The sequence below is a fragment of the Pseudorasbora parva genome, chromosome 1, assembly GCF_024679245.1.
Source record: "Pseudorasbora parva isolate DD20220531a chromosome 1, ASM2467924v1, whole genome shotgun sequence".
NCBI lineage: Eukaryota > Metazoa > Chordata > Actinopteri > Cypriniformes > Gobionidae > Pseudorasbora > Pseudorasbora parva.
This window is the reverse complement of record NC_090172.1, coordinates 37,345,163-37,369,309: the sequence shown is the minus strand read 5'-3', so window position 1 is coordinate 37,369,309 and position 24,147 is coordinate 37,345,163. Positions and strand designations below refer to the sequence as shown.

Here is a 24,147-nt window from a genome sequence, read left to right as displayed (position 1 = left end):
GGAGCTGGAGATGTTAATGAGAACCATAGGTGACAGTGAGCCATCTCTGACGACACGAACAGATCTACTTCTGCCCTGCCGAAGTTCTCCCACAGGGGCTCCACCACCTTGGTGTGGAGTCTCCATTCCCCTGGCCTCGGCCCCTATCTCGACAGGCTGTCTGCTTCCACATTTAAATACCCTGGGATTAAAAGTAGATCGGCGGCAAGGAACTTCCAACACTGGGCCTCGAACCAAGAACCAGTGCTGTTTCCATAACATCTACGCACGAAGGAAACGCAGCGTGACCTTGTTAAACTGAAAAAGATTTCCCCTCAGGGGAAAACCCCTTGGTCTTGAGCCACCACTGCAACCGTCTTATGTACAGGCCACAAGGAATCACGTTGGACACTGCTGCCATCAGACCCAATTGATACTGTTTGAGAGTAAGTAGTTGATCTAGGTTCACCCCTTTGACTGCTGAGAGAATCGACCCCACACAAGGCTCTGCTAGGCGAGCCCACATGGTGGTCGAATCCCACACAACCCCAAGATACGTAGTTTTTTGAGTTGGCAAAAGAATATTCTTTGTGGAGTTCACTCTCAGCCCCAGGTTCCTCATATGAGCGAGAAGAACATCTCGATTTTGAACCGCTAACTGCGGCAACTGCGTTAAAATCCAACAGTCGTCAATGTAGTTGAGAATTCGGATCCCCTGCATATGCAGAGGAACCAGAGCTGCGTCTACACACTTCGTGAAGGTGTGGGGTGACAAACCTAGACCGAACGGAATAACCCGATATTGGTACGCTTTTCCCCCGAAAGCGAACCTCAGAAACTTCCTGTGCTGTGGAAGGATGGATACATGGAAGTATGCGCTTTTTGATCGATCATGACAAACCAGTCCTCTGACCTGATCTGTGACACGATCTGCTGGAGTGTAAGCATCTTGAGACTGAGTTTCGCTACCACTCGATTGAGAATGTGCAGATCTAAAATGGGCCGCAGCCCTCCATCCTTTTTTGGCTCAGTGAAGTACCAGCTGTAAAACCCAACTTCCTGGGAGTAGGAACCCTCTCTATAGCCCCCTTTTGCAAAAGAGTCTGTACTTCTTAAGACATAACCAAAGCCTGCTCGGGGCCCACCACTGTGGGCAGAACCCTGTTGAAACTGGGTGGACGACACCTGAACTGGATGGCGTACACCTTTCTTATAATATGCAGGACCCAATGAGATATATTTGGAAGATTCTCCCACTCTGCCAGAAAATCTACTAAGGGTAACAGCCTCTTGAGGCTGGCCTCTGATGTACTCTGCACAGCAGGCACAACGCCCTGAAGTGGCGAATCGGCAGGGAACAACTGGCCCGACTCCACTATAACCCTCCTCGGAGGGTGTGATCCATCCTCGAATGACTCGAGAGGGCTTTCCGCGCCCCAGCATTGCGGCGGGGTTAGCAAATCGACCCTGTGAGGGCACCAAAGGGAGGCGGGCACTGTATGTTGAGGTGAATACCGCCTGCCTCCGGAGGGGACCACCCTCACGATCCTGACCCCAATGGCGTCAGGATATCTTCAATGCAGCCTTCTTAGAGATAATGACGGTCCTCAGATCCGTCTTACCCTTCAAAGGCTGCGCCTGAGAACGTCATCCCCCGCCCCACCCCTTTTGTGGAGGTGTACGGGTGGCGACGTTCTGTTTTTTTTTTTTTTTTTGCGCTCGGTGTGAGGAGTTTGTACTTGGTTTCTGCTGCTCCCGCCCAGCAGCAGCAGAAGTCTGGGGTTTCTGTGGGAGAAACTGTCAGAGCCGACTGTTTCTTAGCCTCCTGAAATCTGTCGGTGACTGTAGTGACGGAGTCACCGAACAGACTGTCAGGAGACAACAGCGCATCTAACAGAAAGCTTTTGTCTCTCTCCTTTGTCCCGGTGAGGTTCAGCCATAAGTGCCTCTCCGTGGCCACCAGGGCTGCCATAGAACGGCCAATAGATCTGGCTGTCTCCTATGGCTGGCACGGAGAGCAAGATCAGCTGATGATTGGAGAACTCTGATAACATCAGCTCTGATCTCCTCACTTCCCCCCAGATCTTTTAGCAGGTCACTTTGGTATGCTTGCACTATTTCCATAGTGTGCAAGCATGCGGCAGCCTGACCTGCTGAGTACGCTTTGCCCACCAACGCTGATATAGCTCTTAATGGCTTGGTGGGCAATGTCGGGGCTTTAATGGATGACGCCGAATCGAGAGGGAGATGGCTTGCAAGCGTCTCCTCCACCCTCGACATTGACCCATATCCGTGTCTTTTCAGCCCAACTATATTAATATAGGTGGATGTTTGCGGGCTGAAAATCCTGGATGAAACCGGACGATTCCACGACCTCACGTGATGAAACGTGGGCAGGGATGAACACACTTATGAAACTCATGCGGTAATTGTTCGCTCGCCATTTTAACTTAAATGTGTGTGCAGTCAGTATATTGTTTTTTTTTTTTTTTTGTATGGGTGAAACTCTTTTACAAAGACAAAAACACCAAACTGACATACAATGGTTACATAGAGCACTACTGAAGGCACGTCTCATTGGTTGGTTACATACGTGCTTCAGGATGCAATCATGCAGAAGCGTTCTCGCAGCGGTGACACAGCTCGAGTTCCCTTGAAACGGGAACATTTGGCACATCATAAAGAGGAAGATGAGACAAAGAAGACCCAAGACAGTTGAGCAACTAGAAGCCTGTATTAGACAAGAACGGGACCACATTCCTATTCCTAAACTTGAGCAACTTGTCTCCTCAGTCCCCAGACTTTGGCAGATTGTTATAAAATGAAGAGGGAATGCCTTATGTCTAAATTGGACCATCAAATTAAAGTATAATCTTTTATTGATTTGTTCAGTTGTCTGGGGTGTCAAACACTCAAATAATGTTGCACATGTTGTCATGTAAGAATATACACATAAAGTGTCACCAGTTTTGTAGGATCTATGCGCTGGATGGATAAGTAAAAAATACTGAAGGGGTGTCAGTCAGTGCTTTGTTTCTGAGACCTCAAAGGAGTTCAACATAATCTTAAAGGGATCCCCTGGTGTTGAGACTTGTATGGCTTAATATAACATAAATGATGTCTCTTACTGAATTATGTAGTAGAAAACCCATGAAAGATCTACGTTATTTTAAAAATCGATTTTATATTTGGACCATGGGCGGCGCCATTTTGTTTGCGTTCTAGGTTGATGACGTAGAGTGGTTGAACTCCTCAATCAGCTGGCATTACCCGTAGCTATTTTTACCACAACGCAACTCGAAAATTGTTTCAGAGTTAAACAAAACCAATGAATTCCTTTGTAATTATACTTAAAACACACTCAAACATACATGTGCACACAAACTCACCTACACAAGTCACAAACAGATCGGCGGGCGCGCACACGACAGGCTGCTCTGTCTCAATCGAGATGTTGGGCTGCTCAGTCTCCACGACAGGGGCTGAATCTGAAATCGACCCTATACCCTTAAATAGGGCATTATTTGAAGGGACGGACATTTGTAGTGTTGTCCGACACCATAGTGGACATGTTCGAGTGCAGTCATTCAGTCTCATGTTCCACCGAGTAAAGCCGATTTACAAACAGCTGTCCGACTTCACGCACTACATGTGCACACAAACTCTCTCTCTCACACAGACTCACACACACCCCAACAGATCGGCGCGAACACACACACACCCCAACAGATCGGCGCGAACACACACACACCCCAACAGATCGGCGCGAACACACACACACGCGCACGCACTGCGCGCGCATACATAACCCTCAATCTATTCCCTGTGTTGATATCCTGTTCAACACATCCTGTTCCCTAGATAGACTGTTGATAGTAGATTAATAATGCCTAATGTGACCAGCAGAGGGAAATATCTAGGTAGGACGATGGGATAAAGTAACGTGAGGAAGAGAGGCAGGATGTTTTGGTGATGATGCATGCGATTGAGACAGAGCAGTCAGGTGTGTGTGTGCGCGCCCGCCGATCTGTTTGTGACTTGTGTAGGTGAGTTTGTTTGCACATGTATGTTTGAGTGTGTTTTAAGTACAATTACAAAGCAATTCATTTGTTTTGTTTAACTCTGAAACAATTTTCGAGTTGCGTTGTGGTAAAAATAGCTACGGGTAATGCCAGCTGATTGAGGAGTTCAACCACTCTACGTCATCAACCTAGAACGCAAACAAAATGGCGCCGCCCATGGTCCAAATATAAAATCGATTTTTTAAATAACGTAGATCTTTCATGGGTTTTCTACCACATAATTCAGTAAGAGACATCATTTATGTTATATTAAGCCATACAAGTCTCAACACCATGGGATCCCTTTAACATATCTCATACTGATTCACCATGAAGAGACTCCAGAAGAGGATGTGACAGCCTGAACACTGAAGTTACAAGTGAAGCATGTGGCTCTAGATGGATCACAGGAGGAAACACTCATTCAAGACTATAGGATATGCGGGTGACTCAAAAAATGTCTCCACAGACTTCGAGAAAGTAAGTAGCATGAGAGGAACAGAAGAAACAAAAGAGCAGGTGAAACATTATCAGATACAGAGGGTTCAATTAAATCCAATAAACTGACCCGAGAGTTAAGATTTGTATATTAGTTCAGATTTTTTGGAGCACTTACTCATGTCTACTATATGTAGCTCATTGGTTCAAGCCAAAGGAAGAATTAATAGCTTTAATGTCCATAAAGGCTCGGTTATGCTCTGACAGTAGGATTTACTGCTAATTGGAGAGACGTGAGCTATGGTCTCATAGTAACTAATCTCTTGATGATTTACTTTCAAACACGCCACATTTTATTTCTCTTTATCAGTGTTAATTTACCATCTAAAATGTTATAATTACAGGGGGCTTGGTTAAAAAACAATAGCTCTCTGGCATGTACTCTTTCTCCTTTTGAATAATTTACTACAGTTCATTGGCATTTGATGTTCCTGAGTTTAAAAATGTCTCCATCACTCATAAAAATAAAGGTTCTGGAAGTTTTTTTATTTATTTTTTTATTTTTTTATCGCCAGAGAACCTTCCACTGATCAGTTCTTAAAATAATCTTTTTGTGATGAATTTTTTAAAAATCTAAAGAAAATATTTTTTTCTTTTTTTTCTTTTCTTTTTTTTCTATCTAAGGTTCTTCATAGAACCATTGATGTAAATAACATTTATTTTTAAGAGACACACCCTCATATTTTAATCACATGACACACTGGGCTGATGTGGAGATAATTGTGATGGAGCAATCAGTCCAAAAACATAGTTGGAGATTATTATCTGAATGCATTTTTTTAAATGTATTTCTGGAGAGCAATCAGCATAAAACATGTTGATGTTTTATTGAAACGTGATTTTTTTTAGTACAAAGTATACAGCAAATTGCACAGCAGGTGTTTCCAGATTTAGCTATAGAGCCAACACGCATTTTATTTTAGTATTATTTACAAACTGTTATATAGTATATATTATTTACATTTTCAGTTTTCATTTAAGTTCAAGTTTTAGTAATTTTGTTACATTTGGTCATTTGTCTTTGATATTTCTATTTAGCTTTAATTTTTAGTTTTAGTCATTTTAGTACTTTAACTTAAAAGCTATTCAAGGCAACATTTCAATTTTTTTAAATAAGTTTTCATCTATTTTTTTATTTCAGCATCAGTTTTTCACAGCCAATGATCACAGAGAGGCACAAAGAAAAGTAATTATTTAAAACAATATAACAATAACAAAATAAAATCAATAACAGTGATCCTGAGAGCTTTTTCATTTTCATAATTTATTGAGATTTTATTTTTATATTTAATGATAACATTTTATAAAACACAAACATAACGAGACTTACACAATGCACTCATAGAAATGTGCATCCTGTGACATTCCTACCTCCATTTACCATCTCCTTCTGAGCCGTCACACGTGCCCCTGTGATTACAATGGGGTGCTTTTAATATCAATGGTGGTTAGCTCATCATACCCTTAACAGAAATCGATATGGAGCAAATTTCAACTGGGCACAAGACCTTGAGGGCTACAAACACACCTCAAAGACAGACAGAGGGAATGTGAACTTTAGCACTCGTCTCGCCTAATTCAGTGAACTGGGCAGTTAATAAAGTCCTTTATATTCGCACTTCTTCTCATACATAAAAGCCTCCCACACCAATTAGCTTTAATTCACTTTTTTTTCTTCCTCTCTCTTTTCTTTTCATGCTTTCTTGCCTGCAGAATTCGCTATATTCCAATCATTTGCATTATCCAGAGAATCTGCTTTGAAGTTGTGAGATACTGTAAGAAAAAGGGCTCCACTTATCCTGTAGAAAAAACGTTCAAAGCCTCTAAATACTCTGGAACAGATGTACATTATCATTGGATTTGCGTTTTCGCCTCTTTGCTCCTGTATGGGTAATAGTGTAGCGCGTAGTCGCGTGTCCCTCACATCCTCTGTGTTTAGCATCTCCTCTCAACAGAAGCTAGCACCCCACTGGGCCAATCCGCACTTCAAAGCACTGTGTCTATCTACAGGAGACAAAGCACACTCCACACATATGGAAGCAGCCTCCTCACTCACGCTCGAGTCAATAGCATCATTCGCTTGCTCGTTCGCTCGCTCGCTGTCTGTTTGTTTTTGTGACACAGAGATATGGCTCTTTCACACCTACAGCCCTCACCACACAAATCCAGCACCCAATATGAGCCTGGTCTCACTTTCATGTACTTGTAAACGTATTTGTTGAGTTAAGGAGAACAATTTTTTTTAGGTTCTAGTAGCATTCTATTAGGCCTAGCTCAAATGTTAGGCGCTTGCAATGCCAAAGGGTCATGGGTTTTGGTTAACAGGAAACACGTATGCTGATAAGAAAATTGATACCTTAAATGCACTGTTGCTTAAATGTCACAAATGTCATATTAGTGCTGCATAATATCATTGCACCTGCTGCACCCATGTTATGGCAGCAAAGTTCCTTGGTTATTTTGCCGACATGAGAGTGTAGTCCCTAGACATATCAGTCTAGAAAATTGACACTTTTAATTTCCTGTCTTAGTACACAATGTAACTGTACACATCACAACTTGTAAATATGAAAATGTTGGTGTTATTTTGTCACTTTTTGACCAGTAGGCTAGATGGAGCCATTCACCTCCAAGCTAGCTGCTAAGCTTGGCTAGCGTGTGTGTCAGACAAAAATATGGCACACACAGAGATAAAAATGTTATTAATGACTTATCTAACTCTGGAGGATACAGTGAATTAGCTAAAGTCCCCAAAAGTCGCTGTGTTCCTTTCAAATTTAGGATTTCAGTACTTTCTTCGGCCATGTGTAATGCTGAAGCTGTGGGAAATATTTGAAGCAAGACATGCAAAGAACATAGATATCAGAGAGCATGCTAGAGTATTAATATTTTTCTAAAGTATTTGCACATTTGCACAAGCAGAAAGAGATCTCTGCATGCAGCATATGATGTAGTGTACTTGCATGCAAAGAAATCATCAAAAAACAATGGCTAAAGAAATCAGGGCCACCCAGTCAGTAAGCAACAGTTCCGCTTTTAATGAAAGGTTTTCTATTGGCACAGGTCTGCTATTAAATAAATAAAGCAATTTTTCCATCCATCTATATAAACTAAACAACAAGAGCATGAAAAAGTATTAGGAAAGTCACAAATTATATGTACTAGTGTTCAGGTGTGGCATGAAATGCTACCACATTGTGTTCTTTATTTACAAGCATCTCCATGAATCACTTTCTTTGAGTCTGATGAGAGTGGGTCGTCACTCAATCACACCAAACTAAAGCACAACAGAAATTAAGAAATGTTATAGAGACAAATGGAACTCTTAGAAAATTGCAAATAGCATACCATCCAAATAAATAGCACACAATCAGTCTAAAATACTGGTATACAGTGGCCCACTTTTATATTTATAACCATCAGGCCGCAACTGATCAGATATTTAAAGGATCAGTGTTAAAACATGACCAAGAACACTGCAGTAGCTACATATCATGAAATACTATTATAAATGAACCCACTGCGCATTTAGATGTTTTGCACAGTTGCCGTTTTTAAACTTTTCATTTTCTCATAAAGCCATGGGTTGTTTTTAGCAGCAATACATGTTTAAGTAATGGTCAGAATCATTTCAAATGGCAACAGCTCATACTATCTCACTGTAAAGAGAGAATGAGAAGGAGAAATAAGCTCCACAGCACACATTGTGCAACAGCGAGACTGAGTAAAGGTTACTAGCTGCAATGAGACCACCCTGAAGCTGCAGGTGTTTTTTCCAGAGTCTTGTGTGTGATGCTCTCACATTTCCACCATCCTACTGAGCAGAAGAGTCAACCGAGTCACCCTAAACATATTAGGAAGTTGAACAGGTTGCAACCAAGTATAATGAACACATCTCATCACTGACTGCTGTCCATGTTGAGGCCAAAAGCTGCAAGTGCCAAAACGGTACCACATTTAGCATTTAAAGGGTTACTTCAGTTTTTTAACATTAAGGTTTGTATTTAAACTCGGTCATTAACGTAGTAGAAATGTGAAATTATTTTTGAATTTGGTGCCTTTTAGACTGAGAAAAGACAGAAAATGTTTTTTTGTCTCATGGGGATGAAAGAGAACAACTCCCAGAATGCACTTGCTTCGCTGCCCTACGAGGCCACTCCCAAAGCCACCTCTGACACTACACACAGACACTACAATTAAAAACTAAACATGTCTCTTCAATAACATGTGAGTGAGCCAGAGGAGAGTCACGGCACAAATGCAGCAGGAGTCAGATTACATTCATCACTGAGGTAGCCTAATCGCGAGCGCAGCATAGATTCACAGCGCGGGTTCAGCCTGGCGCATTTTCAGTTCATGCCTTTGGAAGCTTAACTTTCATCGGAATTGATTTGAGAAGTTGAAACACTCACTTTGCTCAGCACCGCTCCGTTTACATGAATGCATGCGGCTGTCCGAGCTGAGTGCTGTGAGTGTGATCCCAACACCCCATGCACGAGTTGAAAACATGCCGAAATAGCTCCCTCTACTGGCTGTAGTCTCTAGCCTAAAAATCCTCCGATGATGATGCCAATTGACGATATTTAAGCACGATCCTTCGAATATACTTCTGGGTTTCTACTAATACAAAGCCATATGTTAAATCGCTGAGGTAACCCTTTAATGTGTGTTTCTGTATGTAAAAAATCAATTATGTGATACACACTTGGATTATTAAAACACCTGCTGTGAGTTTCCACACACACACACACACACAACACACACACACACACACACACCAGCTTGAGTTTGAACGTAGGCTTCTCTGTTTCATAATCTTCCGTAGAGCTGGTTTCAGATGCACACACGATCATTAACTCTGTCAGTGGGGTATTGGTGAGTTATGGGAGGACTGGAGACTTCTAGGCGGCAATACTGTCATTCTGCCCCTGAGGAATGAGACAGCTGCCACACACACTCACTCACACACACCCTCTAGGTGACTTGGGATACATCGAACCTAGAATAGATTCATAATGTACTATTTAAATGTTGTTTAAAACTGCTGCAGGGAACAGATGAACTCCAAATCAACCAGACTTGTTCTCTCACTACCCATCTCACTTCTGCCAACAAGCGAGGGCTTCTGAGCTAAAGGCACTACCATACTGTCTAGAAGATCCTAATTCAGTCTGAGGACATATTATTGGAATCTGAAAGAAATTAAACACTCTACCAAAATAGCCTTACAGTCCAGTGGTTTACTGCTCCCTTCAAAACAGATTATATAGTCTTGTCAAATTAATTACTCAAACGTAACCAAATTAACCTGAGAACTGAAAATACTATTTTTCCTTGGCAGCACAATTTTTTTTACACTTTACAAACTTGAATGATCTTGTTATTACTGAACTGGTAACAAGGAAAGGTTGAAACCACAACTAAACAAGCAAAAGATACAATATCATGTATAATATTGGGTCGTACAATATAAACTCTATTCAATGTTTTCCAATATTTTGATTTGACTTCCCATAAACATGACAGGAATATGTTTTTCAAATAAATTATTTTAACAGCCTTCAGAACATTATTCTACAATCATCAGAAGATTATTTTAAGATCTCATATTGTATGATACACATAATAACACTATAAACTCTGATACCTAGTGGTCTTACAATGCAATTAGCTTAATGTTACGGGGACAGGAAAACACACAAAAAATAATTAAACAAATTAATATAAATGTTTCAGTAAGTTTCAGTAATAAAGCTTACAATGGATTAAAATCCAATACATTTCAACATAACTGCAGATTGGTGGCATATTAGAACATACAGACAAATAAAAAATAAAATCTGAATAATAAAAAATTATATCAATAATACAGATAATCATAATAATACTAGAGGTAGCAGCTGATTATGATGCTCTGTTTTCTTCATGTAGATTTGTAGAGTGTAGTTCTCGTACTGTCCTTCAACAAGTCCTCTCTGATGGTTTGAGCGTCTTTACAGGCTCTGTCTATACATGTGTCCTGTATTGCATTTTAAAGGTTGATTCAGATCTGTTTTTTTCGGAGAGAAGCTCTTCATAGATAAAGTGTCTTGAATGCAATGGCACAAGAAGTGCTTTTCAAGTGGTCTTCAGTGGAAAAAAAAAACGAACAAAACAACTGGATAAGTGTAAAAAAAAAGACACCTTAGGCACACAAAGAGCAGGTCCCCCCACCCCCCACACATACAATATAAATTACAAAACCAAGGAATTGTATTCCTTCAAAAGTGGTTGGACAACTAACAATTCTTCATTTAACAGGGCTGACCAGCTTTTCAACCGAATAGGCCAATCAGATAAGCATTAAGAAAGCGAGATATAGAGGGAGAGGGGGAGAAGAGAGAGAGAGAGAGAGAGAGAGAGAGAGAGAGAGAGAGAGAGAGAGAGAGAGAGAGAGAGAGAGAGAGAGAGAGAGAGAGAGAGAGAGAGAGAGAGAGAGAGAAAGAAAGAAAGAAAGAAAGAAAGAAAGAAAGAAAGAAAGAAAGAAAGAAAGAAAGAAAGAAAGAAAGAAAATGGATATAGAGCCCTTACGTAGTACGTAAACCTGTCCAAAGCTCCTGTTGCCAAAGACAGGACTGACTACATCAACGCACATTCAAACCAACCCACGACCTCACACACACACACTTATATATACAAATGCCCACACGCTGTCTGCCACTTTTTCATGAACATGATGCATTGTGTCCTTCTCAGCCTCAATGTGACCATGCAAGAAGATTTAAGATCATTCATGTGTTACATGTTCCTTGTGTTTCTTCTTATTTGTATGTGGGTTCACTCTTCAGGACTGATAAAAGTGATGATAGTGATGATGATGTTCATGATGATGATGATGCTCGTGTCGCTGGACCACCTGAGCTAGTCCTCCTTCATACAGCACCAGACTGGGCAAATCCCTAACGTGCTCTTTCTCCACTACCGGGCCGGACGTCACAGTTGGCCCCAGAGCCCGATAGTGCAGCCCTTCTTTAGGCCTCTGTTTGTGCCGTCGGTATGGGCCTGAGCTTTGGTGAGGAGGGGTCTGGTTGGGAACCGCTGGGGGAGGCGGCGCTCCTCTCCTCATCACCCGACCGGCAGAGGCCTGAGTGGGCGGCATGCGATGCGTCTTGGGTGAACGGAGTGCGTGTGTGTGCCGGCTGAGGACTGCAGGAGGATCTGTAGAGATGGGCTGTGAACGTCGATTGTGAGCAGGGTAAATGTGGCCATTCTCTGGTTCTTGAGATCGTGAGCGTGTCTGATTGGATGAACGTGTGGTGTGGTTGGGTTTTGCTGGTTCTGTTGCAGGAGCTGCTAAGAAAAACACAAAATAATTATTTGAATTGTTATTATTATAAATGTTCATCTCCACACACACACACAATACAATTACAAGAGTTGATACGTGCACTTACAAAATATAATTAAAACAATGATTTTAATATATATATATATATATATATATATATATATATATATATATATATATATATATATATATATAATTTAGTATTATTTATATATATATATATATATATATATACACTAAACTACAAATGCTGGATCACACAAGACAGATCCATGCTCCAGGTGTAAGTAGGGCCTTAATGAGGAAGATCTATTGGCTCTATTTACTTTTTGTGATTAAGCTCTTACCTGTTCCAAAGCGGGATGTGTAGTTTTCAATGCCAGCCAGGTCAAGGTAATGGTTTCTTCTCTCTAAGTTCTCATCCACGCAGTGCCGCTGGCAACCCTGCTGGTTGTGGTGTTCAGCATGGTAACGCCTAATACAACAACATCATGTTGAAATGACAGCAAGTACCTTGCTCTGAGATTCAACACAGACTTGAACCAGTCCTCCGTTTTTCAAGTTTCAACTGTGACATGTTCTTCTGAAGTGTATATATTGTAGTTTTATGTAACAATGACAAACTGTAATGTTTAGTGTAATAAGTTAATTTTATAATTACCTAAGAAAAGCTCTTGACTTTTTCTCTGAAGTCTTGGAGTCCTCAATGCACTTTTCTCCCCTGTGCTTGGGATGGGGAGTGTCTAAATGAGAGAGAGAGTGAGAGTTAGGAAGGGGGTCTTTATCAAAGTGAACGCCGTTGAGTTGCAGAGCATCACACACACATATACTGCAGCAGCTTTAAAGACCGACCAAAATAAGAAAGATTCCTTTGTTCCCTGTTTTCCATTTACTTTGAAGATTCATAAAAGAAGAAAAAACAACAATGCTTCATTTATTCTATTTTGAACCTCAGGCCTCATATAAATCTAAAAAACACACACTTGTGAATTTGCATGAAGACAGCTGCTGTTCAAAGACTCTTCTCTTTCAAATACATGACGGGTATAAATAGCCCAAATGACAGCACTAAACAAACAGAAACACTTTCTTCAGTGTACTTTCTCTTCTCAATCACATTGTGTATTTTTTTACCAAGTAACACAGTAAGAAAGTGGCTAAATGTGGATATATTTATTTTTCAAACAGCAAAAGACTGTCTGAAAGAAGACTTTTAGAGAAGGATAAGATAGCGCTTTCCAAAAGGAATCCAAAAGCTCAGGGCTGCAGAGGTTTGTGTTGTTTCTCTCTCTCGTCATCTGCCTTTGACTATGAACTCATCTTACAAGAGATACAATGACACGGAAGACAGGGAAAAGGAGGAGGGCAATAGTGTAGGTAGGAGACAGCATAACAAGATTGTTCTCCCAAAAATTCTGTCACCTTTGTGTCATCTTTTTCATGGTTTTTCTTTTTAAATGGCATACAGAATTTGGTATTTAACAACATGTCTAGGCTGCACTGGTCCAAAGAAAATGAGACTGTCAAGCTCCAAAAAGAAAAGAAAAAAACATAAAAGTATCATGGCAAATTACACACTGCACATATACAGTCCCTGTCCCTTACATAAACCTGCACGGCTTCAGAAGACTCAGAATACAGTCCTACTGACAGCATGACATTCTCCTAAACCTCTTCTTTTATGCTCATGTCATACAGGTTTGGAAAAACATGAAGGTGAGTAAATGGTGACAATTTCCTTTTTGGATCATTTGGATAATTTTTTGAAAAAGATCTCTTAATCTGGAAAAACACGCTCTCTTTGTACCTGTGTTGGTCTGGGTGCAGTTCCTCCATCTCTGGCTGGAGTCTGGGGCGACGGAGAGTTTCACTCTGAGGGTCTTACTGCTGCTGGGGGAGTGATTCACTGATGCGTCCACCACCTCATATATAGTGTGCAGTAGACTGGTGATGTCCTGGAAGTAGAGAGATAAAGAGGAAAAAAAGCCATTAAATTAAGAGGCCTTCACTGACACAAGACAGTCGATTACTCTTTGTGCTGTGCAAGCCTTTACGTGATATATAAGATACATGCATTATTCATAATTTATACCCAGGCATGTCCATAATAATGTGGTAATCAGAATCTCAACAGCCTCAGGGATGGAAGACAGATGCAGTGGAGACCATGTGTACAAGCATGAAACATACTATACACATGTGGCTATTTAGGATGAGAAAATGAAATGTAAATGCAGAGCAATTATGAGGCTGATGGAAACAGTGAGAAAGTGAAAAGTGAGAGATGCAGAGACAGGGTAGAGACATTGACACGGTGGAAGAAAAAAGACAGACAAACATGACATACATCAGTCACTGTCCTTACTGCATAGAGGTTTCCGGTGTCTTACCTCTCTCGTGACCTTGCCATTGTTATCGAAGTCGTAGAGTGTGAAAGTCCACTCCTGCCTGTTATCTTCTTCAACTGATACAGCGCACTCCAACTCCTGATTAATAAACAACAATGTTAGTAACACACACATTCAAAATGCCCTTCATAACTTCGAGGTGGGTACACATTTTTGGTAACACTTTACAATAAAGTTTCATTAGTTAACATAAACTAATGAACTGCACTTCTACAGCATTTATTAATATTTGTTTATGTTAATTTCAACATTCACTATTACATTATTAAAATCAAAAGTTGTATTTGTTAACATTAGTTAATGCACTGAACTACATGAACAAACAATGCCTGTATTTTCATTAACTAACACTAACAAAGATGATAAATACAATAGCACCTAATTGCTCATTATTAGTACTAGTTAGTTATTACAATTACTATGTTAATGAATGAAACCTTATCATAAAGTGTAACCAATTTTTTTTTTTAATGTTTTTTAAAGACGTCTCTTATACTCATAAAGGCATCATTTATTTGAACAAAAATACAATATAATCAGTAATATTGTGAAATATTTAATTAAAAAGATTTTGATACATGTCATTTATTCGTGTGATGGAAAAGCTGAATTTTCAGCATCATTAATCCCGTCTCCATTGTAACGTGATCCTTCGGAAATCTTTTGAATATGCTGATTTAGTGTTCAAGAAACACTTTTTGAAATATATTTATTTATTTTATTTATGTTGTATTAAATATAAAGTTCAAAAGAACATAATTTATTTGAAACAGAAATATTTTGTAACATAATAAATGTCTTGACACTTGACTCTTGATTTCTTCTTCAAAAAAATTACTGACCACACATTTTTAAAAGGTAGTGTATGCCTCACCCATCATGTATGTGTGGTGTATACTGACCTCAAACTGTAATTGTTTGTGTGGGCCGACGGTGGCAGAGCCTTCAGTGTCCTGCATTCTCTCTTCCACACTGCAGTTGTCAGTCTTCTCAGGAGGCAAAGCCACTGTAGAGGGACACACATTCACATAATGTTCAAGTGCTTAAAGAAGTAACATATTGGACCTTCACTGACATATTCTGTATGTAGCATCAAATAAAAGCACAAATGTGTTGAGTTACAGATACCAGTGTAGAAATGTGTGATTCACAGTCAGCTATTTGATTAATATATTCCAAAACTGAAAGATTCTAATAATGGGGTTAAGTTAAAACCAGTAATATTTGGCCGGACAAGTGGAATGGGTTTTCACAGACCACTGATATGTCTTCATCGTGTGACTTTACATAATTTAATACATTGTTCAAGAGTCCTATTAATTTCTTAATGTGTTCTTTTTTTTCAATTAGGAAAATATTGAAATACACCATTGAAAAAGTATAAATTCAAATAGACAGAGAAGAGAAAGAGTTAAATGAGAATGCAATTCTCATCTATTTTTGAATCAAACCATGCAATTTTAACTACGGCCGTCCAGTAACAAACACTGAAGACACTCACACAATCTTATAGTATGGGACATAAAATAAATCACACTTTATACAAAATAAAAAAAAAAAAGTTAAACTCAGAAGAAGTACACACTCCTCTAAATACTTTGTAACAGCCTGGGAAGGTATTGATGGACATGTGACACACATGTAGATTCTGTCTAAATCTCAAATCTGTACAATTTTATTTGTGCAAAGGCAGCCCTTTCATTATGGATTGCCTGAAAGCAGATTAAAGAGAGCCTTACATCCCCCACTAAGTTATTCAATGGCAACAATGGTGAGGAAAAACGCTCCAAGATGGTTAGAGATGATCAAGAACCAAAACAGCAGATCGAAATGTAAGCAGTTTAAATCAACATGCCAAGTTTAAGTAAAATCAAGCTTAGCATGAGTTCTGGCAAGTCACGTCAGTCAAGCTTGCATCAGCTGACTCTCAAGATGATCTATGTCTACCTATAGGAATACACTGCCTATCACAGCATCCCTTTATATAAGGTTCATTCAGTGTTATCAGCAGCTTTATCGTGTTTCTCAGGAGCTTGTTACCCTCCTCCATCCCTAGCTCCTCTCATCCAGTCAGGACTTCTTATATTCCTCTTCGAATTAGAAAATTTTTTCTTGAATCATGTTGTACATTAAAGGGGGGGGGGGGTGTGAAACACTCAGTTTCAGTCAATCTCATGTCAATCTTGAGTACCTATAGAGTAGCATTGCATCCTTCATATATTTGTAAAAGAAATATGGGCTGTACCGAGTGCCTGGAGGCGTATCGTGTGGGCGGAGCTAAAGAATGACGAATGCGCAAAGCGGCGACGTCCTCAAGCGTGGAGAAACCCTTGCTATCGATCTCAGCTAATAGATATGATCCAGAATCTAATTCGGAGGCTGAAATAGAAACAGCAACAGCAGGACGTCCGTCTCTGTGGTATGTACTGTATTAATGGCCTGTCAACATTTGTCTTTACTCTCAGTTTATGAGGACATGATTCGGTTTATGGACTATTGTATGCGACCAAACCTTAGTAGCAAGCAAAACGGCTTTGCACGTCAGACTAGTGTAACGTTATAACCTTATATAGAACAGCAATGAAGTCCGTTAGCGCATTTGAATGACGAAGCACGCGATCGTGTCGTTTACTGATGTTTACATACGCGACGATAAGCACAGCACAGACATTTGAAGCAGTTTTACTCACCGGCTGCTTCCAAAGCAGGACTGAACCTTTATCGCTGGGACGGCTCCGTCAAAAACACACTTCTTGGAGTGTGGAGATCCACTTTGCGATGCGACTGAAGCATTTCTGCGTTCAAATTGGTTCAAATGCAGCGCTGCCTTCCCGGAATGCTGTGCTGAAGCGTTGAAGTCGCTTAATGTCAAAGTGGAGGAATGGAGCGCGGCGCGGACTATAACCGACGTTAGTGTTCACGGACGACTGGATCTGCAGCTGAGAGAGTGTACGGCCGTGCATTTCCTCTCTCCCTCTAGTCACGCGCGCGCGCACCCACCCTACCGAGAGAAGAGCCCGTACGGCCCATAGACCTTCCGTTCTATTAACGTCAAGTAGACACCCATACTCGAAAAAAACTCTCCGAAACTTGTGAGAAAACGGAAGGAGTATTTTTAACACAGAAATACTCCATCAAACGTCCAACATTAGTTTTTGAAACTTTGTCTATGTTTAGGATGGGAATCCAAGTCTTTAACAGTGTAAAAAGCTCAGTATGCATGAAACAGCATTTCACCCCCCCTTAAATTATTGATCATTAATAATTGGTTTACCCAAAGGCACGTTGTGTCTGCTCTCCCTCTCCTCAGTCTGCTCTCTTCTCCATGCTAAGCTGCATGTTCTTGCCCAGAACAGAACCATACCGCCAACCCAAAGTGTGTGCTAGCGTTCAATCATTTTTGATGATAGTTGTCCTGGCAGAACTGAAATTTGGGTTCTTTGGCTGAAGGCAATATTTTCGGTCAGTAACTTTTGGTAAAAAGTAAAATTTGCAATATAGTCATATGAGGTTAGGTTTATAGTGCTTTTTTACTGTCTTTTTTATGTTCTAAAAAAGATAAAAACAGGTTCAACCAGAAGATGTCAGAATATTAATTTTCAGTTAACTCTCCCTTTAATGGCAGACTATGGGAGATCAGCTATATGCCTGGATAAAGCTGTAAGTATAAATGCTTAAATAGGACAAACTTCTGCCATCACAACCTAAGACTAGACTTCAGAAACCTCCTAAATATCCTGATTACTTGCCTGAAAACAAGCAAATTTAAGGTGAGAAAGACAGTCTAACAGCGGCCCATTCTGAACTAGAGAATACCTGTCAGGATTAATCCTGAACTCAATACCCAAATTTGAGAAGCAACTTGTCTCTTTGTATATTGTGGGTAATAATATGGAGATGTTTTAAATGAGAGCAGATCTAACGCAGCTCAGTGAGGACACAGCTCAGCACCAGGCTGGGTCCTGCAGGCTAAATCCTCCCCCCTGCCCCAAATCCCTGTGCTTTGAAGTTCCATTCTCAAACCTTTTGGCCCAGGATCAGTCCGTCTGTAAAACAGAATCTCTAATTAATTAAGCAAAGTCAAATCTGAAACAGTGTTTGTTGTACGAGCCAAAAGGATAGGCAGACACAACAGTATCTCTCTGTCTTCTCTCTCTCTCATTCACTTCTCCTCCGCTGATCCGCTCAGATCAAAGAGGACCTGTCTTGTCCCTCTGCAGCGAGAGGCAAGGGAGGATGAAAAAAGAAAAGAAAAGCACCAGAGGATGAGAGCAGTCGTACCCGGGGAGCTTTTACAGGTTTTTTGGAGGGAAACTGCGTCAGATCAGGGCTTTTGATCAGGGCCAGAAACTCAAAGGTAACTCTGAGCTCCAGGGCCAAAGCCTGCTTGCAAGCCAGCTCACAATATACAGGAGCTGTTTATCTAGAGGACTAACAAATGGTCACAAAGAAACTAAACACACATACACACACACACATATACACAAAGAAAGTGCTAACTCTCACAGCAATGGTCAAAGTCCTGCCCCACAGAGTGATGAGACAGCCAAAATCTCTGCAGAGCTCTGGTGACGGAGCTTAAAAACAGCCCTATAGAACACAGAGGATAGCTTGGCGGCGTCCCAAACGTGGCTTTGAATCTAAAGGTTCACCTGGAGTTCAGAATGAACTGTGTGGTGACTGGTTAATAGCTGAAGCCGAGTGTGTTTCCTCAGCATGAATGTACGGTACGGATAACGTGCAGTGGAACTTTAACAAGAAGTGAGCATTTTAAGATGCAAGGTCAAAACTCCCAGCTTCCAAATATAGAATATAGAATATTCAAGAATATCCAAAAATCTGCATTCTGCATCACTTTTTTATTTATTTTTAATTTTTTTACAGATTAAATAAAATGTGCCAGATCCAATTTCAGAGGTAAGATCTGATATAATGTAACTATGAGGCAACAATAACGCCAAAAATACCTTAGCCAATCACATATCTCTTCGACTGACCTTTGAACCACACAAATATGAGTGAACCACAAGCAAACATAAGCTGTACATTTTGAACAGGAATCTGACCTTGTTGTAGCCTTTTGATCATGACCTTCACTTTGAGGTCAAATGATTTAATAAACATCACAAGAACCAGTGCCAACACTGTGATTTCAATAAACCTTTTGGTCAAATTAAATCAACCAAATGATTTTGACCAAAACTAGTGGAACCAACCTTTCTTCTCACTACCACATTGATAATATATTATCTAATCCAGGCGGAGAAATAATAAAACTGCTCTTTATATCCAAGAGAACATCAATTGTTAAAGGGTTACTTCAGCGATCAGCATATGGCTTTTTATCAGTAGAAACCCTGGAGTATATTCAAATGATTGTGCTCCCACCCCTCATATCCCTCTGAGACAAGAGATTTATGCATTTTATTTCTGAAGAAAATCCTCCAATGACGCAAATATCATCAATTTGGGTCATCTGAGGAATTTTTTGCCAGAGACTAAAGACTACAGCCAGCAGAGGGAGCTATTTCCACATGTTTTCAACCTGCACATGGGGGATGGGAGATCACACTCACAGCTCAGCTGGCAGCTGCAGGCATTCATGTAAACAGATAGGGTGCGAAGCAAAGTGAGTGGTAAGTAAACTTCTCAAATTAATTCCTAAGAAAGTTAAGCTTCCAAAAGCATGAACTGAAAACGCGCCAGCAGTGCCGGCTCTAGCTCTTTGGCTGGTTTTATTTGCTTCCGACGCCCATGTAGAGAGCATTTGTACTTTTCATAACTAGCATGCATATGATACGTTATCCACATTTATAACGTACTGGACTTTGATATTTAAATTACATCCATGTAGGTTATTGTAGATTATTGTCAGTGAAGTTATGTTTGTAATACGTAGCGATATGTAGAAAACTAGCAAGTGACAGCTTAGTAACAGAAATGAAACAAACGCCGGCCCTGCGCGCCAGACTGAACATGTGCTGTGAATGTATGCAGCAAGCTTAGTCGCGTTTACCTCAGCTCTCATCACAAGCTCATTCATGACGGTGAATGCCATCTGACTCCTGCAGCGTTTGTGCTGTGACACTCCCTCAGCGGATAAATCACATTATATAAAACAGACACGTTCAGTTTTTAATTGTAGTTTCTGTTCTCTAACTGAACTGATTTTATGAAAATGAACGCGACCGCGTAGTAATCTAGTAGCGGTGGCTTTGGGAATGGCCTCGTAGGGCAGCAAAGTATTCTGGGAATTGTTTTCTTTCATCCCCATGAGACAAGAATACATTTTCTGTCTTTTCTCAGTCTAGAAAGCACTAAATGTAAAAAAAAAAAAAAAAAAACCTTTCTACATGAATGACCCAGTCTAAATACAGATTCATCTTCCCAGCGCTGAAGTACCTCTTTAAGAGGATATTGTGAGAGTTTACCTTCTAAACGATAATGTTCATCACTGATGCCCTCAGCATAACCTTCATCCAGTGGGTCCTGCAAAGACAGAAAGGAATAGAATGTTAGACCTATTCAAAAGAAAATGACTGTAAAATGATATGACACTTCTCAGATTAGAAAGAATGCCAAACTAATGCAATGGTAGTATTTCAAACAACACATTTATGCAGGTGTTTTTGTGCAATAAGTATTATGAAGACAGGAAATTAATGACAGGACATGATGCAGGCTGGACTTGAACTTGCATCCCCCACACAAGCACCTAGAACAAGCATAGAACTGCTAGAACAAGTTGCCATGGGATTAAATCACCGAAACATTGAGGAAGGAGTGCCCACTTCATAGCCCACATAGCCCATATAGCCCTAAACTCAGCCAAGTTGAAGGAAGGTCTTAAGACAGGCAGAGGGGAGAGCAATGCTCTGACTCACAGATGGTGCAGGGCGATTAGTTGTAAAGGTGAGATGGTTGCAATAACCCTATGTTATATTGCGTGTATATGATGAGTCTACACATCCCATAACAGATAATGTGAGCAGGTGTGGTTACCCTGGATACTGGAAGTGTCTCATCTAACATATTGAACCATCCTACCCCTACAACACACACACAAAAGCAACAGTCTACAACATTTCTGTCATCTTTCCAACCAGCAATCAGTCTAGAAGAAGACTATTGTCTCAACACACCTGCTACCTTTGTCTCATTTTAACACTCCAGCTGTCTGGATACTAACAATTCATTTCTCTTGCCCAAAGACTGACCCTACAGCATCCACTGGAGCTCTGCAGCTGCATGTGTGTGCTCTTTCTGCCGATGAGGGGATGCTTTGTCTTCATCTACGCTAGACAGGAACACTAAATGTGTTGCTGTAGTGCCTCCAGCCATATACTGGCCACTAGAGACACCAAGCCGCACAGACAAACACACACGTTTACCACAATGCCCGAGAGGTTAGCCAACAGCATGCGAGGGGAATGCGCTAATTATGAGTTGTCTGGATGATGGATGGGATGTATTATAAATATGACTCTTCTCAGTTGGTTGAAATGAGAATCAGTCAGCAGAATTTCTTCTACTATTTCTCTTTAATGTTTTTCTTTCTCTCTATCATTCAAGGTCAAGTTGGGATAAAGCACTACTTGGCCTTTTCAAATGATTGTGCTGTGTTTGAGAGCAAGGATAGGTGTTGTTACGCAGGACATTGAGGGCTGTGAGAAACTCACTAATCCCTGAACTTCACCTCTAAGTGGCGTTTAGCACAATCACTGTGGCGTCTGTCCGCCCCTCTCAGTCACTTTTCAAAAGCTCTATAGAGTCCCAGTCTCCACCACCATATATCAAAACCTCTTTTCTTGCTTCTCTGCTTCTGTTTTCTCATCTCACCCAACACCCTTACAATAATAAAAATCATTTTCAAATGTTTAAATAAATGTATAAATGAATAATATTTAAATATTGGATCTCACAAACCCAATGTATTTCACAATCCATTACACTTCTTTTTTTTAGAAACACATACAGAAACATAATGAGCAAATGAAGGAAAATATTTAATTTGAAGGAAAAAAGTGGCCTGGGTGCTCAAGGAGTTAGAAAAGGATTATTTGAAGGTGCTCTTTGGGGTCGGGAATTCAGTAGAATATAGTAAAAGGAAATTCAAGACACTCTTCTTTAGAAAATAATAAAAAGCCTTTATTAAACTGACTATTTCATGATAGAAAGTATAAAAGCTATGGGAGAAAAAAAACAACCCAAAAAACAGCCCTTTCGTTGATATGCCTTTTGTTGCTATGTAACCTCCTAGTGGACCTTCTCTGTATGTGCATGTGATTTGTCATTCAGGTGTTTCTAATCAGCATCTATAAAAGAGTAAATTGTTTGATTGTAATACATACCTTGAAGAAGGCTGTTTGGGCCGCTACGTGTGGGTTGTTTTTTTTCCCCATGGCTTTTATACTTTCTATCATGAAATAGCCAGTTTAATAAAGGCTTTTTATTATTTTCTAAAGAAGAGTGCCTTGGATTTCATTCTACTATATTTAATTTGAGTTTTAGAAAAACAAAAATATTCATTTTACATGGATATTGGTAAGACATGAGAATGTGAGTACTAGGGACATATAGGAATTAAAAAATAATAAATCAAATAAAATATAATAATATTAAACTTATTAAAATATAATAAAATATATTCTGGTAAAACCACACACACCATGGAATTATATGGTAGATGTCCATGTTACTTTTTAGATCCAGCCACCTTTCAAGCAAACAGTTGAGCATGTCACTACACACTTGTAGAGGGGACACACTGTACTGCGGTGACCTTGACCACCGAAACCAGTCTTTTTTTAAATAACATGCTTTTGTACACTTACCATTTAACATCAGAGGCTAATTGGCTGTGAAGAGTGTAATCAATAGAGGCTGATCTCTCTTCAGTGTTGTAATGAGAGGCTGAAGAGGGATCTGTACACACTCAGCCTGTGTTAAGGTGACCATGTGCTTCAGGTCACTCACTAATGTATGGAGACTAAGTGCCATTTATAGCGCAAGTGAAAACTCAATAAGAAAAAAGGGACAGAGTTTGCGTGTGAAGAGTGAGAGTGAAGGACAGAGGTTTTGTTTAAAAGAATTATCTTGTAATTTCACAGATGAAGTCTTGTGAGCAAGGGTAGGCGATTTGACCAAAATCTTATAGCTAATCTTATAGCTATGAGTAATGTTATTTCACGTTAGCGAAATAAAATCAGGATAGATATATCATGATATTTTACTTTGCTTCAACACTGATTAGTCTTAACTGTGTTATTATGCTATACATTATGCTAAATTCATAATGTTACAAAAGTCAAAAGCAGTGAAAGATTGTATCTCTTTACTTGGGCAACATTTTAAATGAAGAATGAAAAACATCTGAGAGAACTTGTATCCTGCGACTAACTCCTGGTGTGAATGCATTTGTGTCTATGTTTTGTACTGTCTTGTGTTTATAAATGTTTATAACAGATGAAACAATGACATTTCTGCTGTGGGACTTTTGCCTCAGCAGCATCATGAAAAGGCCTGTGAAACATAAACAAGGGCTTCATCAATCTGTGCCAGCAACCAGAAACTCTTTCCCAGACACCATGTTTCACACTCTGTGGAAAACCAGCTAGATCTTTTTGTTTTAATGCAAGCCAAAACAGGAAAGAAGAGAAGTTTGAGTACAAATAGATGCCCACAGAACCCAGTGCAACATTACTGATTTGCCAAAACACATAAACACATATCAAGCACTCCGTTGCTGTTTTTGTTGGCTCTGTTATCAGTGGAAGTAGCCTAAACGAATACTTCAGTGTGAAAGTACAAATACAAGAATGAAATAAAGAAAAACTAAGGGGAAGAGATACAAAGCGATCTTAAACCTGGAACC

General features: G+C 40.0%; 1 protein-coding gene across 2 annotated transcripts in view; it reads right to left on the bottom strand.

The window, feature by feature from the left end:
- Positions 1-7,556: 7,556 nt before the first annotated feature.
- nkd1 (NKD inhibitor of WNT signaling pathway 1) overlaps positions 7,557-24,147 on the bottom strand; it is a 31,650-nt gene continuing 15,059 nt past the window's right edge. The window contains exons 4-10 of one of the 2 annotated variants that reach the window (XM_067440036.1): positions 20,705-20,762; positions 15,176-15,279; positions 14,256-14,351; positions 13,673-13,820; positions 12,527-12,608; positions 12,213-12,340; positions 7,557-11,870 (exon numbers count right to left, since the gene is read on the bottom strand). In XM_067440036.1, the coding sequence (XP_067296137.1) occupies positions 11,362-11,870; positions 12,213-12,340; positions 12,527-12,608; positions 13,673-13,820; positions 14,256-14,351; positions 15,176-15,279; positions 20,705-20,762 (1,125 nt within the window). In that variant the 3' untranslated portion in view covers positions 7,557-11,361. The remainder of the gene's footprint in view (positions 11,871-12,212; positions 12,341-12,526; positions 12,609-13,672; positions 13,821-14,255; positions 14,352-15,175; positions 15,280-20,704; positions 20,763-24,147) is intronic. The other variant, XM_067440045.1, reaches the window with a different exon arrangement.